We start from the raw sequence: 17,325 nt of genomic DNA on the forward strand, positions 1-17,325 counted from the left end.
CGGAGGATCGAGGTCCGAATCAGTATCATGTCATGTTGGGGTTTGCAGGTTCAGGCAGCTCGAGGAATGTCATTGTGATGTCGATGGATCCGGAGCGAAAGACCGAAGAGCGCCTTGCTGGACGGAGGCGGCGCGTGGCCCGCTAAACAAGGGACAAGAAGGCCGAGGTGAGGCGCCTCGCGGGCGTGGCGGCGGACTGGCAGCAGCATGGGGAGTCAGCCGTCCAGTGCTGGTGTCGCAAGTGTGTGCAACCACGCTCCTTTCCTGTTTCAGCTGCGGCAGCGTTTCGGCGGCCTGGCCTGAGGAATGCGGGGACACGGCCGTTTCAGGGCCGAGTGCAGGCTCCGGTTGCTGCGAAGGGTGCGTCTTTGTGTGTCCGGGAAGTCCATGGACGAGATCACGCGTTGTGCTGTGCCTTGCATGTCTGCACGTCATGCTGGTCCTGCGCATGAGCTCGTTGCCGCCCACCCACGGCCGCGGGTTGCGCAGAAAGACGACGGGCGAAGCAAATGCGCTGCATTCTGCCCGTCCCCCCAGTGACACGACGAGCCGCTCATGCGTGCAACATCTTCTGCCCACCGCTGCCCGCTCCAAAACGTGCTCGTCCTGCAGCATTGCGCGGCTGAGTGGCGCAAGGTGTCCTGAGGAAGCCGGCGAGAGGAATGGCGAGGCCAGGGATCGTCTGTGGCCTGCTGCATAACGCGCCGGTCCGAGATGAGGGAAACACGGAGCCCAGGGCTGATCGGCATCGAGGCCAATCACTGCACGCGAGAGGGAGCCGTAGGGCAGCAGGCCCCGGCCGCTGATCATCGCAGCGGGTGCTGACGCAGGACCCAGACCTCGCGCGAGCCTGCTCCAAGACCTGTCCAAGCAGCGACCGCTGCGGAAGCCTCGGCGAGCCTCAATCAAACAGCTGCGCTCCAGCGAAGATTGCGCCCACCCCGGGCACCGCGATACATGTCCGCGAGCGCGAGCGCGGGCGGGTAGTCGCTCCCAAGGGATATCCAGACATGCAGCGCATGCTTCGTCTGCTCTGCAAGCGCAGTGCCGACCCAGGCTGTCGGCGACGCGGGGACGTATAAACCGGAGGCTCTGCCAGACTGCATCTTCTTCGCGCGTGCCCTCCCTCGTGTCGTCACCGCTGTCCTGCTTTGCTGCGTCCGAGCCCGCGCGGCGCCCCCGCTGCCAGTCGTTCCTTCCCGGCCTGCTGCCGTCGCCGTACGCTCCCTCCCAAAGAGGAAGTCTCCCCCATAAGCGAGCGCTAGCGCCCCGGGCCGCCTACTTCTTGCCTTCTACTTGCGCGGCCTCTTCGCCTCGTCCTCCTCTTCGTTCCTTCATCCACTCTCCCTTGCGACTGCCGCGCTCTTCACCCACTCGTTCCTTCCTTTGTGCGCCCCGGTCGTACACCCTGGGTCCTCTCGCTGAGCTTGAGGCCCGTCCACGTAAGTCTACAACACTGACCTCACCACTGACTTCACTCACCTCCACCCGTTACTGTCCTACCTCCAGCCCTTTTTGCCACGCTTGCCGGCCCTTTGCTCCACTCCTTTCAGACATATATAAGTTGCTGGCTTTCACTCGCTTTCTTTCACCAGCATCGGCCTGGCCACCTTGTCCAAGCTCTTTCATCGCCTTACCTAACCTTCAGCTCCAGTCCTTCTGATCACACACACCGAGATCTGAGATCCCAACCATCAAACCAGCAACCACTCTCGACTCATCATGCGCTCCTCGGCCTTGATTGCCGGCGGCCTGGCTGCCTTCGCCGCAGCGGCTCCAGTCGTCACTCATATCCAGACGGCTGTCAAGGTGGTCACCATCCAAGGATCTCAGCCCACCAACTTCCCGGTTCATCACGTCGTTTACGTCACCAGGACTGCCGCCGCCGCCGGCAGAGTTGTCACTGCTTCCCCCAAGGTTGTCACTGCTTCCGCCAAAATCGTCACTGTTGCCGCTAAGGCTCCTGCGATTGCCCAATCCGAGCCCAGCTCTCAGCGCGTCTCGTATGCTGTCGCCCACAAGCCCGTTACTTCTACCCAGGAAGTCCAGGCTCCTGTCTCGTCGAGTGTCAGCTACGGTGACGATGGCGTCAGCAGTGACTGCGAATCTATCCACGAAGACGACCCCCAGCTCTGCCAAGACTCACTGGATGCACACAACCGTCATCGTCGCAACCACACCGTTCCCGACATGAAGTGGTCCAAGGACTTGTTCGAGAGCGCTAACTTCGTTGCGTCGCAGTGCAACTTCAGCCACCTCATGTAAGTCCCCCATTTTTCTCTTGAAAGCATTCGAGCTGAAGGAGATTTAGGGATTACAACGGTGGAGGCTATGGCCAGAACCTTGAGATTGGTAGTCCGAAGGGTGAGATCCAGCACGCCATTACCAATGGCTGGTACAACTCGGAGGTTGGATACTGGCCCGATGATTACTACGGCCTTCCCACTCCTCCCGACATGATCGACCCTGCCAGCACGAGTTGGGAGCACTACGGCCACTTCACGCAGGTCATCTGGGCAGCCTCGGACGAAGTCGGATGCGCGCAGGCTGAATGCGCAAGGCTCGGATGCAGCGCAGGCACGGACAGCTGCGAAGACGGCTACCTGCCCGATGGCAAGTACGGCCGCTATTTGACAGTCTGCAACTACAAGAGCGTTGGTTAGTTTCCCTTGAAGCATAAAAGCAAACACCCACTCACCCAAGTACCAGGCAACGTCAAAGGCGCCTACGACGTGAACGTCATCCGTCCTCCCGTGGATGAGCAGACTTATGTCGCGCCCTAAGAGTGACTATCATCCGTACATTGCTCACAGTCAAGGAGTGGACACATTCTCCGGCATGCGCGCTATGCATACCCATCTCTTCTCAACGGAGGTACCTTGTGGGAGGGTCAGTGCTATTTCAGCGTGGCGGTTTTCTTTTCTCTGTCGATTCTCATTTCGACGGGCCTTTTTCCCATTTCACCAAGTTGCGATCAAGTCTTCTTGCAGTATCACAGCTCAAGCAGGCTTCGAGAGTGAGCTTAGAGGGACAGGTCCACTGGAGGCACCTTTTCTTCATGGGTACAGACTTTTCAACGGCCGATGATGCGTGAAGAATTCTTTGAACTGAATCAGTTATGAGAAATGACAGGGTATCATTAAACGCGCGATCTTTATGTTGGGTGACAAAGGTGATAAAGCTGCGCAACCCGAACGATGACCTGAGGTTGGAATCGCATCCGTTCGGTCTAGTCTTAAAAGGGTTAGCGGATGATGGCTCTCCAACAGCCAATGAGACCGCTGCTTGGGCGCCTGGTCCAACAAGCCATCCAATGACCCGCTGTGCCGCACAACACGTCCAACGACTTCTTCTCGTTGCTTCAAGCGCTTGAACCGACTTGAGAATGTGATAATTCATTTGAGACGACATTGGCATCCATGATCCAGTCGTTCCTCCGGGCTTCAGCATGACCGAGATTCATCCTTTATCAACCCTACCTATCTATCCTTATAAGAGAGATAGATCTTGCGCCATCGAATTTTGATTCGAACGAGTGATTGACTTCCAAACGGCATTCATAAAAAAGTCACTCACTAGTAGCAGTTTCACCCCATCATCGCATGCAAATCGTCTTCATATATTTTCCCCCGATATCGACTAATCGATGCGCCCCGTCAAATACCTGGGGCTCGGGACGAGCTAAAACTCTTCGACCACCGACCGCCTACTACCTACCCCCATTTTCCCCTTTTTTGCATTCTTGCCTTTACATCCTCCCCTCCATCTCTCTCCCTCGTTGGTATCAATCGCGCAAAACCTCTCACTTTCTGGTCTTCTCTCTACTTCAACTATACCCAAAAAAGTAGGCCGACCAACCTCTAGCCTTGCATCGTCGCAATCAACGCCTGCTTGGCCTCTGGGCTCAGTCTCTCCTGCACAAACGCGCTCAACCTGCCGCCGTTCCTCTGGTCGGCTTGCCTCAAGTACTCGCCAACCCACCTCTTGACGTCGGTGATCTCGGGGAAGGGGTCCACAGCGGCCTTGCGGCACGTGTTCAGCTGTGTGAAGCCGACGCCGAAGCCTAGGTCGTCGACGTCCTGCTCGGGCATGATGTCGTCACTGCGGGGTGCGACGGGCGGGTTGATGAGGAGCTTCAAGAGAGCCTCGCATGTCAGAGGCCATCCCTTCTTGTAGCGCTCCACGAAAGCCTGACCGTCAGTGAGGGTCTTGGTGAGAGAGACGACGGCCGTCTTGCGGTCAAAGGGGCGCGTAAGCTTCTGAGTGTCAGGCAGAATGATCTGAGGGTAAATGGGGCGGAACACGCTGGCCACATTGTTAGTTAAACAGTCGTTAAGGGCCATGACCAAAAGAAAACTTACTCTTGCTGGACGTTGTCGGCAGCGCTGATGAAGAAATCCGAGCCCAGACCCTTGTCATCACGCGCAGCAACAAAGTGGTAGAAGCGCACAAAGCGAGAAGCGAAAGTCTCGGTCTTCGAGCCGGACAACCGTGTAAGCATGATCGTGAGCATGGGCACGAAGTACTGCTTCAGATTGTCGGCTGGGACCGCAGCGACAATCGCCTCCAGCAAGTCGAAGCCGTGAGCCTCGTTCGTCTTGGTGGACACCAGTTTCTGGAAAATACCAAGCATGGGCTCAAGCTGGTTGTTCTGGACGATGCTGGCGGGGTCACGACTGACCATGGCGGACAGAAGGCGGACCAAAGCCGGGATGTTGCCCTTGTTGTCCCAAACAATGGGCATCAAAAGTGGGGGGATCAAGGACTTGTAATACTCGGGCAGGACACCAGATGGGTTTGCTTCAAGAAGAGCCGCGAACAGCTGAAAAACGTAGGGCGTGAACTCCTCGACCTCGGTACGGAGAATTGTCGAGAAAGGGTCGTAAAGGGCCTGCTCCAGCTTCTGCGGTTCTGAAGGGGCTGCGCCCTTGATGAGTGCACCAATACCCTCGAAGTGGTAGTAGTAGAAGCGAGGGTTGCTGGGGTTGTGGCGAATGACCATAGTGATGTTGATGAAGTTCTTGAGCACGGTATCTGCGATGGACAGAACACCCTCTTTGATGACGACAAGCACTCTCATAACGCACTTCATCAAGAACTCGTTCTCCTGGATCTTCTCCGGGGCCGACTCTTTCTGGATCAGACCAAAGAGATGTACCAACAGATCCTTTGCCAAAGGTGCAACAGTGTCCCTCGGAATCACAGGTTGCCGGTTGTCGTCGGTAAGGTACAGAGCCCGTTCGACCGCGATAGCGGCGTAGGAGTAAATGACAAAGTTGGAAACGCCGAGATGTCTGACGAGGAGGGGGAAAGTGGCTTGCCAGTACTGCTGGGTAAGCTGGCTGCGGAAGAGGTAGACGTACTTGATCGCGTCTACTTTGAGAATTGGCTCAACGCTGTCGGCTGTAAGGTCCTCAGCAATGTTTGTCTGGAAGAAGTCCAGAATGTTGACGTGGCTGTTGACCGTCTTCACACCGAACTGGGCCGTAGAAGTGCCCTTAGCAGCGATGGAGCAGAACAGATAGACGGCCGTATCCTTCGACTTCCAGTTCTCCGATTTGTTCTGCGCGTAGTGTTGGAGATACTTGTCAATGTACTGGTTCACGACGCCCGTGACCAGACCCTCGAACTGTGTCATCAACTGGCGCAGGAAATCGGTCGCAGCACGTCTCCGAGTGTCGCTGTCCGAACCCTCCAGATCCCTGCGAATGAACTCGATAGGCTCGTCCTCAAACATCTCGACGTCCGACTCGCGAAGGGATAGGTTGGGGAGGATAACCTTCTCCACGACTTGGTTGAGAGTAGCCTCGTTGTTGAACAGTTGAGCGTGGGCATTGTTCGAGGTAACTGAGGTCAGGAACTGCAAGGCCTTGCTGACAAGGATATCGTACTTTGTCTCCTGGCCAATGTTGGTCAGGAGGTTCCACGAGCTCTCGATGAAGCTTCCCAGGTACTGTCCAAATTCATCCTCATACTTTTGGGTGTAGAGGATCAAGATCTCGAAGATGCCAGCCTTGACGAATTCAAGAGGGCCCGCCTCCGTATCGTCGTCGGTGTGCAGTGCAGCGTTGTCGTAGGTAAGATACTTGTGGAGCAGCGCGCTCAGGCCCTTGAGGTTCTCGTCAAACTGCGGGGGCAAATCTTGGCAAGAGAGGTCGACAGTGAGCTTGAGGATGAGGTTAAGGGAGGTGAAGTAGCTCTGGAGGGCTTGCTTGTTGCCTTGGTTGGCGGTAATTTGCGCGTCGGTGTTCTGCAAGCCTGTCAGTCTGCATTCCCGCCGTTTCGCTAGCAACGCCACTCACCTGGAAAAGCTGTAGGAAGGGTTCGGCGAACTTCCCCAGCACGAAGTTGATCTCAGTGTAGAGATCGTCTGATCTGAAAAGCGGCCTCCAACGCTTGAAAACGGAGTGGGCGACCTGCAACACACCGTTGTTGGTGACAGGGTTGTCGGCCGTCAAGCGCGACACAAGATCCTAGCAAGTCCATAAGCAAGCGTCCGGCGTGGGGTTCCAGTACGAGCACACTCACGTCAACAAGGCTCTCCCACCGCTCGTAGAAATCACTCTCGGCAATTGTGCTGATGGCTTCACCGAGCTGGGGCTGTATCGACGGCGGCTGGGAGATCATAAGGCCAATGAGCTCCTGCTTGACCGTGACGACCTCATTCTCCGCCAGCTTGTACTGGCCTTCGAAATTCTGCAAAATGGTTACCACCCAGTCTGCTTGGTAACATCCGGCAGCATACATACGACCCAGTTGCGTCTGACAAAGTTCTTGAAGTAGAGGGCGGCGGCGAGTCTCGAGGTCTGAGGTATGGAGGTGTCGGCGACGATCTGGAGCAAGGTAATCGAGAAGCCTGGTGCGGCTTCTTGCTGCTTGATGGCGGCCTCGGCTGCACAGATAGGTATCAGTATGGCAACTGCATTTTCGGTACCTCGCCGCGTGCTGGCGTGCAGCGGGAGGGCGTGGGGGCGGGGCTTCGAGGGCGTGCAGGCGGAGCTGCGGGCATGGGTTTGGCTGGCAAACAGTGTAAACAGACGCACCTTCCTTTGCGTGACGAGGATCCAGGCTCTGCTGCAGGAGCTGGGCGATAGCCTGAGTGTTCCCGGCCATCGTGGAGGACTTGCGCAGAAATTGGCCCAAAGAGACGAGGAATGAGGGCGGAGGTGGGTGTGCAGTCGAGTGGAAAGACAGCTCCAAGACTTTCTGATCCGCCCGCGCAACCAAGAAGACGCCGCCGCCCGCCGCGAGCCCGAGGTCTTGCCGTTCCCGCACTAGCGCACAAAAGGTATAGTGCCGTGATGTCATTGCCATTTCTGCCTGCAGTGACCTTTCTAGAACCTCACAAGTAGATAGGTGACCGCTACAAACAAGTACTTTTCTTTCTCCACTGTCGCTTCCCCCGTCATGCCAACATTGCCAGCATCAAGGAAAACAACGCCCATGAAATGACAACAGTATCCGCCCATTCGGTCTATTTTTTGGCTGTGCGCAACCCATGAAGAACAGAAAAAGATACCTGAGCTTTTTTTTGGGGGCTTACAGCCTAACACGCAAAAAGTCCTCCGCCTGCCGTGATGCTTATCATTACTTCTTTAATTTTTGGTCGTTTTCTGTTTCGGTCGCCGTCGATGATGTGATGGGTGTTGCCGAAACGCCGCAATGGGGGTATCAATCGAGCAAACAAGCAGCAATAGATGTAGAAAGGAGACTGAAAAGAACAGAGGGAGAGAGAAAACATCAACCACGCGACCCGCTTGAGTTCTGCCGCTCCATCTCTGCGCTGGTTCCACTCATGATGCTGGATCGGTTACCCTCGCTGTTGTACGTGGCAACGCTCTGACGATGGAACACGCCACCGCTGCTCACGCTTGGCCCCGCGGCGCTAGATGGCGGCGTCTGTATGCCGGGGAGGTGCTTGTCCCAGAGCTTCTTGATCTCTCGAAGGCGGCTGCGCCACGATGAGACAAACTCGCCTGTCTCGCGACTGGACCATACTTGGCAGAACACGCTCGCGTTGAGCGCAAGCATGCGAATGTAGGCAGGAAGACCCTTCCCACTGATGACCTTCGTCTCCGACGCCGGCGACACCTCCGGAAATCCGGGCTGCGTGAGCACTTGCACCTTGTAAAACTGGTCAAGACCGACATTGTCTCGCGTGTCAACGAACGTCGTGCGAGCTTCGGGTGTGATGACAATGTAAACGTAGTTGAACTGAGAAGGGAACGTGTCGAATCGGAAAGGGAGACCAGAGTTGTTGAAGACGATGTTGACGAAATCATTGCCAATGTGCTTCTTCTTGTTGATGCAATAAGGATCAACCTCCAGATCCGTAGGCATCATGGTGATCACATGGAAGACCATCTCCACCGCGCGATCGCGCCAGCAGATCGCGTGCGTGCCATCGCTGTCGAACTCTCGATCCAGTCCTTGGGTGTTCATCTTCAACCCCTTGAGCCGAACGAGCTTGCCCTCTCCAAGAGCTTCGACGAACACAGTGTAGTCTGCAGAGCCCATGACATTAGCAAGGATCTCCTGCTCGTTGCTCTGACCCTCGCCGATGAATATCACGCCGACTCTGTGGCTGTCGACTGTCGATGCGCGGTCCAACACGCCAATGGAACGACGTGTGACATCATCCTCGGGCAGCTTGACCCACGGAGACCTATCAACGGCACTGGGGTCAAAAAGCGTTACAGGGGTGAACAAGCCCTGAAATATATCCTCGGGCAGAACTCCGACATAAGATGACGTGTAGAAGGCATCCGCAGCCAGCCCCGTCAGCAACGGAACCTGATGACGAGGTGGAGGGATTAGATGTGGGCGGTAGATGCCGTAGCCCGTGTATGATGGCCGACGCTTGATAATCTGGGTAATGCCGGTTCGAGCGGCTGTCTCAAGCGTCAGAATCATCTCTCCGCCAATGACCCATGATCGTTTGGTGACCTCCCCGTCGGATTCTTTGGCGAACGACTCCTGATAGCCAGTCTCATCTCGATCGGTGTAGGCGCGGCTGTACAACATGTCGATGGTGATCAAGGCTTGCTCTTCGAGAGTCTCACGCCCAAAGCGATCTGTGTGGACCAGCTTCTTGATGATCCAGGGCACAAACTTCTCACGATCTTCAAGTTTAATGGCCATAAACCAGAAAGTTATGACGTGGTAGGCCAGAGCGTGCACATACTGCGGAAGGTCATCCGCCGGTTTCGCCTTGCCAGGATGCTGGTCGATCATTTTCGAGTCTCGAAGATCGCGGGACGGTGCCGTGTGTCTCAAGCCAGCGCCGCTAAGTCGGGCAGGTGCCGGAATATAAGCTTTTTCCTGCTGGTCACGCACATACTGCAGGTAGCGGAAGCAGACACCAAACACCATCTTGAACTCGTCGTCGCGGAAGTTGACGTACAAGTTGGGCAGCCGAACCAGATGGGTAAGGAATTCCAGGATGTGAATTGCGATTTGCGGTTGCGTGATGATTTGGGACATCTTTTGCACAATGTTTTGAAGGTGTTTTGTTGTTGAATCTGGTAATTCGTGACAACAAACGGTGAGAGCATGGATGCACCACTTCGATGTTCGGTCCCAAGAGCCAATTCCCAAGTAAAACGATTTGACAAGCTCGTCTTGCTCGCTCTTCTCAAAATGGTGGTGATAGCTAACCAGCATGGTGAGGAGGTGGAAGTAGCAGACAGCTATATCGGCTTTTTTGACACCCGAATACGGTGGAGGTTCCGGCACACTTCCGTTCCTAATCTGGTCACTCAGGACGCTGCGAAGAAGTCGTAGTTGCGGAATACAATTTTTCCAAAGTGCGTGATTGCACAGCTGCGCTCCAAAATGTACGAACAAGTAGCTGAGGACCTCCCAATCGTTGCAATTTTGAAGGAGAGAGATCGCCGTCTCCAACCAACGATTCAGCGGGAATGGTTCGCGGTGGAGGGTTCCGATGGCATCGCCGTTTTCCTGTGTTTCCTCTACCTTCGTACTTTCAAGATCAGTGAAGAGTACTAGACTGGGCGTCGCTGGTGGCTGCTCCGGGAGTCCTTCCTGGTCGGGGTACATCCAGAGAGGCTGCGTGGGTTTCACTTTCACCACGCCGCTGGGGACTCGCGAGGGATTCCGCGACAGAGGATATTGGACCGCACCCACTAGTGACCGGCGTGTTGAGCTCTTTTCTTCGATGCTTGACGGGCTCACCGCCTCCGAGGTAACTTCCTCCTTTTGGATTGGGACAAGGGTATCGGCAGTCCTGCATAGTATTGCAGCTATGTTCTCGCCCTCAGGGGCGGCATTGACGCGTAGCGCAAAGTTGGCATCACTGCGAAGACGAGCGAGGAATCTGACTGCAGCAATCCGAGCATCCATGTTGCACTTGTTGGTCCCCGCCACGTACAAGATCAGCTCATAGGCCTTTGATGCCTTCCAAGCCGAACGAACGTATGTGCGGATAAAGATACGGACCAATGCTTTGGTGATGACTTTGCTTGGAGAGACTGGGTTGTCCTCATACATCAAGTCTCCGGCTGAATGATGCTCATGCAAATCCCCAATGAATTCCCAGAGATAGACGCGGAATAGATCCACCACGTATTCCACAAACTCATCAGATGCCTCAGTAGCAATGTTGACAGCTGCATCAGCGAGAATTGCTAGAACATCCGGGTCCATTTCCTCGTGGATATGCTCGAGAATGAATTTTGCGCAGGTATCCTGAACGTCAGGCGGAAGCACGAATGAAATGTAGTCATATGTCCTGATGATTGTCCTCATGGTATACTTTCGCAAGTCGGCCGATCGGCGCTTGTCACGAAAGAATGGACGAAGTAGCTGCTCCCACGCTGCCTTCCAATCCTCGCTCGGCGGCTGTAAGAGACGTTCATCTTCGTAGTACTTGATGACTCCTTTGGCGATGTCATCCGGGAGCTTTGGGCCAACGCGGACAAGCATAGCCATAGTCTCTTGCCTCTGGATAATGTCTAGTTCATTGCGAATTTCGAAAAGCTTCAGAAGAACGCCCCGAAGAGGAATGGAGGGATGGGTGTTTTCTTGTTCCTCCTCCTCGTCTTCTCCATCGTCTGTAGGACTCGAGAAAGTATCCGATGCCAAATTTGTGAAGTCTCGAACTTCATTATCGGATACATCGTTGGCGCATTTGACGATAATCTCCAGGAATGTTGACCAATCATATTCTTGAAGCAGTTGCCGAGTATATTTGTTGTCCGCGTCGCCGGAGATGAGTAGCTTCCACATGATGTTGCAGATATCCGATTCCAAGTGGAAGTTGTCAGCTTTGATCTTCTTCAACGTGTGGTTATCCGCATCTGAAGTCGTCTCAGATGCTCGCCGGTTGGCGTATTCGACCGAGATCAAATTGTTCAGAGCAGGCAAAAAAAGCGACAGTTGCAATTCCTGGAGATGTGCAGCCCTTGGATCGAAGAGCATATCCTCCAGGACTTTGACAGCTCCACGAACGACATTTGTCCTCTGTTTCGAGGAGCCAAGTTCGCCATAAAGGATCTCGACGAATGCATAGATAGCAGCTGGAGCGACGTGGGAATAAAACAGGTGCATGATAACCCGTTCAGCCTGATCCCGAAGGTCGTCAAGCAGAAGCATCCGGTTGCAGACAGAACACAGCAGCTCCAAACACGGCTTGAGAAGCGGTTGCGGCAATTCGGCGTAGGTGATCAAGGTCTCAATGACAGTGATTCCGCCCTTAAGATCTGGTTTTCTTGTTGTGCGTCTCGAGACATACAAAACCTTTTCCAAGAGCTCTTCGATATGCTTGTCCGCCAGGAGCTGAGAATTGAATTTGAACACATCGACAATGAAACGGAAGACTTGCTGGAGGTTGGCATCTTCAGCAAGCTCAACGTCTGCCCGCTGAGCGTTTCTCGCCTTCCGCGCAGCCTCGTAGCATCTGTCGAGGACCCGCGTCAGGAGAGGTGCGATCTTGCTCTCAAAAGCATCAATGTTCCGTCCGCCATGCGTAAGGCAGCCGAGAAGCTGGAGCCGCATTTCCGTGACCTGTTCCTGCTCTACTGAGGAGATGAAAGAAAAGAAGTTGCTCCTTTCGGCAGGGGAGAGGTTCGGCAGCTGCACTAGGCGTGACAGCAGACGGCATGCCGCCTGAATAGCCTCCGAGTCCTTGCTCTTCAACAGTGACTCATGGGCAAGTACCCATACTGCCCAAACACCCTTCACCGGGTATTGCTCGAGTATGGGGCACAACCGGTGAGCGGCGTCTATGCGAGCTGATAGTGATGCCTTCGGACTGAGCCGCTCCAACAATTCCTCCAGTTCCGGGGGACCTCCGAGGACCGGTGGAATTTGGATGTCGCCATCAAATTGACTCGGCCGAATACGGAGCGAATGACGTATGTTCGCAAGGTCTGTGTTGTCGGGGGACGAGGTGTGGATGTGTCGTGGCAGAGTAGACACGCTTGGTCTTCTTGCAAAAATTCCTTGTACTGGAGAGACGTTGGTAGAAGCGGAGGGGATATCGGAGGTCGAGGTGCGCGAACGGCCGAGGAGGTCCTTGAACAAATTCGATATCGAGCTAGTCGACGACTGGTTGCGCATAGAAGCGGACGGGGCCTGAGTCGGGACCTGAGGCAGCGCCTCGGGCGGCGGCGACGAGGACATGGGGGCGGTTGGTGGGAGCGAGCTGTGTTCTGGCGGGCAAATGAATAGTTAGACAGCGCGGCTGCGGTAGGAGGTACAAGCTACAAGAAATCACGGAGGAGCTAGTCGCAAACTCACAGGAGGTGTATCACGCGGCGCCCGCCCTGCTCGCCTCCCCGAGGAAGACAGCAAGAGCAGAGCTAAGGCAGGGAGGGCGCGCCCTCGTACAGATGGGAGCGGCGGAGCTGACAGAGAGTGGCGCGGCGGAGGGGCGATGGAGGGCGGGCGGGAGCGAAAAGTCCATGGGGGCAGTCGGCGACATCCGGGGCCGACGAAGGCGTCATCAAAAGCTGCGGGCGGGCAGGGGCAGCATTTGTGCGGTTTGGGAGCGCAAGAGCGTTGGGCAGGCGCAGCGGTCGTCCGAGTCTGCGCAAAGCTTGGAAAACCTGGGGTAACAAGCGGCAGCCTTGCCTGTTGCTCGCTAGTGCGCAGAAACCTCTTGCAGGGCCGTCCTCGCGTGCCTCTGGAACGTGCAGCTCGACGCCCACCTGCTGAGTCGCGCCGGCTCAGACTCACTGCAGGCACCGCCCGCCGCCGTGGGCCGACTTCCGCCACGCCTGCCGTCCAAGGTCAGCCTCAGGCGTCCGCGTGCGCAATGCAGCCTAGGCGCCCTCCCACCCGCTCTCCGCCCGCCGCCTAGACTGCATCTTGCCGTAGTACCGCCATCCTCCTGCAGTCGCTTGACCCCCCGCCGTGATCTCCTCTGCATTGGCATGTACAGGGCATGATTCCGTCTGGACGGCACCACCTGTCATGCGTGGCCTGGCCAGGATAACCGTACCGCTCGTATCAACCTGGATGGCGCCCCATTCCATCGCCGCGCGTTTGGCCTTGTTGATAACAGTCGCCACTAAGGCCACGAGTGGTATGTCGAGCTGTGATATCTTTCAAACTAGGGCCCCATTGAGGTGTGATCCGGCTTTCATGCCGCCTCGGACATGCTGCACTCCGAGAAGCCAAGCTCCACATCTTCGAGGGCTTGCGGATTCGCATGAAGCGCAAAGCAACATGTTACTACATACCTGCGGAATCACCAATATATGAAAGTATCTTCTCGCCAAAGCAAAATTTGAATAGCTCCGGTAGCTTATGCGATAAACTACACAGTGAAAAAGCAACGATCATAATTCGAAGCGCCTTTCGCCTACACATGCAGCCAATAAATCATTGGATATGATTAAAAGCCAAATCAGACAAGCAATGAAGGGGGAGGCGCCCTCATTCAATATGAAGCTAAGAACAGAATGCTGGTCTCTCCGCTCCAACTCAGCAGACTCGGCGAGCAAACATCACTTGTGCAAGCCAACCCAATTGACAATAGACAGCGAGTGTATCATAGCAAGCAGTCCATCGCACTTTAAAGCACGTTTCAGAACATCAGCTTACTCATCCACGAACATCCACCGTCCGCCTTTTGTCATCGCCTCTCTCCATCTGTCCTCGACCGCTTCTCTTTCTCTTCTCTGGGCCTCCTCTTTATCCTTCTCCCTCTCTTGCGTCCCAGGGAAATCGGCACGCCAGAATCCAGGTGGCGTCCGTGGGCGTTGATGCGTATGCCTATGACGGCCTGCTTGGTTGGCCAGGAGCTTTACCTTAGCTTGAATAACGAGGTCATCACGTTGAACAGCAGGCATGGCATCGACGCGGTCGCAGGAGTAGCCGTTGCCCATGAACCAGCGAAGATACCTGTGATCCTCTGCCTCCCGCTCGCTCGTGAACGGTCGTTCTTGCTGGGATTGCGAATTTTCCCAGAAGCTATGCGGCAGCGGAGGGTCCAGGCCTGCCACTACCAGTGCGCGGAGGTCGCGGCCGCAGCACTCGAACTTAGTGCATCCAGGAAGGCAGCGCCGCGCGTCGTGGTTGCGGACAACTTCTGTATAGGCAAAATCAAGCCCGGCGTTGGCGTTAGGGTTGATTTTGAAGTCGGAAAGATTAAGGTCAGAGAGATTTTTGGTACGTAGAGGTGCGGTGGGAGCCTGTTGATGACGACGTTGGCGTAGCGGACGAGTGCTATCTAATATACGAGTTCCCGTTTGCGGTGTCGGAAGTTTAGGGGTTAAGGAATTCTTAGAAGAGGTTGATGCAGCTGCCCTTTGGGTCTTGGGCGTTGCTGCGTCTCGGCTCTTCGCCGTAGCCGACCTTGGAGATTGGAGGGTGGCGCGACTAGGCGCTGGAGTCCTTGGAGATTGGAGGGCCTTCCGCGCTGGCGGCGGGTTCTCGTACAATTCGGCAAAGCGCCGGCGTGACTCTTGCATCTTGATTGGAGAAAGCTCACGTATCTCTGTGTCCTCTCCGTCCTCTGAGAGCATTGGCACAGCCTTCGCCCCTCTCTCCGCGCCACCGGCCCTTCGTGGCCGAAGAGCAGAAAGGATCTCAAGCTGTGGTGTTGGTTGTATGTTGACATCTCGAGATCGCAACACGCTTGATTTACGCGGATTGTCTGGGCTTCTCGTCAAGATAGCCTTCTCAAACTCCAGTGGGTCATTCTGATCTTCAGCTGTAGGGCTCGGATCTGAATCAGGGACTTCAAAGATAACGTTCTCGTCCTGCGCCTCTGGTTTGACCTCCCCGACAGAGTCCGTCTCCTGATGAAAGTCTACGGGCAGGCTTGACGACCGTTTACGAAGTAGCGCTGGGCGAGACTTCGTCCATACTTCACTCTGCAGCTGCGAATTGCGAATGGCATCCTGCATGCGGCGACGCTTCCGTGGTGTCTGTATCTGAATACCCATAACATCAAGATCAAGCGTACTGACTCTGTTGAGCAGAGCGGGGACAGTCGGTGCCGTGGTTTGTGTCTCAGGAGGTTCCGCTTTGACCTGAGAAGGTGCGTCTGAATGTCGTCCTGGAGAATCTTGAAACACTTGGACATTGCTTGGATGCTTCCGTTTCAAGGATCTTTCGGAGACGATTGTTGGCTCGTCATCAGAAGGATAATGCTGATCAGCATGTCTTTCTGCGTCCTGCACGTTCTCGTGACCGTCATCGACATCCTGAGTTGTTTGGCTGGAGGTAAGTTTCTCAGAGCCATCGCGAGAGTGCGACGATGCTCCAGTGTGATTTTGCTGACTAGACTGCAACTTTTTTGGTTCAGACGATGTTTCCACATGTTGCTGTTGTTGCGCAGGTGCCGCAGGTATTTCAGCGACATGGTGTGTCCGAGGAAGCTCGTCGTCTTGAAGTAAATGGCCATCAGACGAAATAATTTCAGGCAGATCTGCAGCAGCTGAGGTTGCCTTCAGAGGGCTATTATGGTGCTCGAGAAACTGGAACGCCTCTTCGACGATTTTTTTATGCATATCTCCCAATCTCAGGCCAGGTTCAGGTGTAGGTTGCGCCGTCAGAGATGGCGATGCAATGCTCATGGGTGTTGGCGGTCTGTCCATGTCGACGAGAGAGCTTTTGAACGACTTTCCTGTTGCATTTTCTTGACGCCCCTTACGCCGCCTTTCGCGCTCCCTTGAAGCCCATCTGCTCCAATCCTTAACCCGAGCTTTCATCGAGTCATGCTGCTTAGCCAGCTTTTCCGAGTTTATTCTCAGCTCATCGTTTTCCCTGAGGACAACATTGTACATGCGCTGGAGCTCCTTGTGTTCATGGAGAGGGACTGTTGCCTCTTGGGTGGGAACCGTCGTCGTGGAACTACGTGGAGGAGCGTTCGTGTTGGCTCTCGACGCAGGCTCGAGTTGGGGTGCAGCAGACGCTGAAGTCTGGATGGTGGCTTCGAGTTGTCGCCTCAGCTCTTCATGTTCTCGTTCTAAGTCCTCGATGCGGACGAGCAGCTTTGTATTGTTCCGTTCTAGTGCTCGCTTTTCGTTTTGATCTGAGCTTGGTCAGCAAAGCACGGGCAAGGAACGCAAGAGGACATACGGCGGATATTGTTGGCCCTGATGTTGTGCTGAAGAACCGCAGAGTGTCTCTCGATCGCGCCGTCGGTATCATCTACCTCGGGCCATTGCAAGGCAGCTCCATCTTGCTGCTCCTGCATGACTAGGATAGGAATGTGAACGCGTCACTACGCGTCAGGCTCGCGGTTGCAGCTGCGGTGCGGCTTCAAATGCGATGAAAAGCGAAAGGAGGTGCAGTGCGGAACGACGCTGAGTAGTGTTTGCCAGGAGAGCTGGGGCGACCAGCTGGTGGCCACCTCAAGAAGGATGCACTACGCGTGTCTGCCTGGAGGCTAGGTAGGCGCGTCGGAACGCCACCGTGGTGACGCGCTGCACGTGCGCTCCATTCCGCCTCATTATCGCAATCGATAACGAGCCGACTCGCGCTTGCCGCGAACCCCGACATCACTTCCGCCTCCTCCTTCAACGCTTGCGCGTGCAACTGCTCCGTCGTACTATGCCCAAGCGTCGCACGCAAGATAGCAACCAGGATGCGCTGCCTCCAGCCAAGCGCACGAAAGGTCTCGTCTCTGACAAGCTATCACAGTTGAGTGATGAGCTACTCTTGCGCATCCTTTCATACGTACCCGTCACTACGTTGAATATATGCCAGAGGTAAGCATTGTCCCACACCTGCGGGAGACAAAGGCTCTGACATCTCACTAGAGTGTCGAAACGATTAAATGCGGTCGCCAGCGACCATCAACTATGGAAAGCTGCCTATTACAACCGTTTCGTCCGACCTCGCGCATCAAGA

General features: G+C 55.3%; 3 protein-coding genes across 3 annotated transcripts; 1 reads left to right on the plus strand and 2 right to left on the minus strand.

Annotated features, from left to right (window-relative positions):
• Nucleotides 1-2,190: 2,190 nt before the first annotated feature.
• SLS55_006202 (uncharacterized protein) lies at nt 2,191-2,783 on the plus strand (the record flags this gene model as incomplete). Its single annotated transcript, XM_066777634.1, has 3 exons — nt 2,191-2,261; nt 2,312-2,658; nt 2,710-2,783. The coding sequence occupies 3 exons, from the start codon at nt 2,191-2,193 to the stop codon at nt 2,781-2,783; spliced, it is 492 nt and encodes a 163-aa protein (XP_066631729.1).
• A 1,077-nt stretch (nt 2,784-3,860) lies between these two features.
• CSE1 (importin-alpha export receptor) lies at nt 3,861-7,113 on the minus strand (the record flags this gene model as incomplete). The annotated part of the gene is made up of 6 exons (XM_066777635.1): nt 3,861-4,305; nt 4,362-6,250; nt 6,303-6,473; nt 6,529-6,696; nt 6,750-6,892; nt 7,044-7,113. 6 exons carry the CDS (start codon nt 7,111-7,113, stop codon nt 3,861-3,863), a joined length of 2,886 nt encoding a protein of 961 aa, XP_066631730.1.
• A 627-nt stretch (nt 7,114-7,740) lies between these two features.
• TSC2 (Tuberous sclerosis 2-like protein) lies at nt 7,741-12,642 on the minus strand (the record flags this gene model as incomplete). Its single annotated transcript, XM_066777636.1, has 2 exons — nt 7,741-9,766; nt 9,845-12,642. The coding sequence occupies 2 exons, from the start codon at nt 12,640-12,642 to the stop codon at nt 7,741-7,743; spliced, it is 4,824 nt and encodes a 1,607-aa protein (XP_066631731.1).
• Between the last annotated feature and the right edge of the window lie 4,683 nt (nt 12,643-17,325).

Source organism: Diplodia seriata, assembly GCF_021436955.1.
Source record: "Diplodia seriata strain FDS-637 chromosome Unknown scaffold_6, whole genome shotgun sequence".
NCBI classification, from domain to species: domain Eukaryota; kingdom Fungi; phylum Ascomycota; class Dothideomycetes; order Botryosphaeriales; family Botryosphaeriaceae; genus Diplodia; species Diplodia seriata.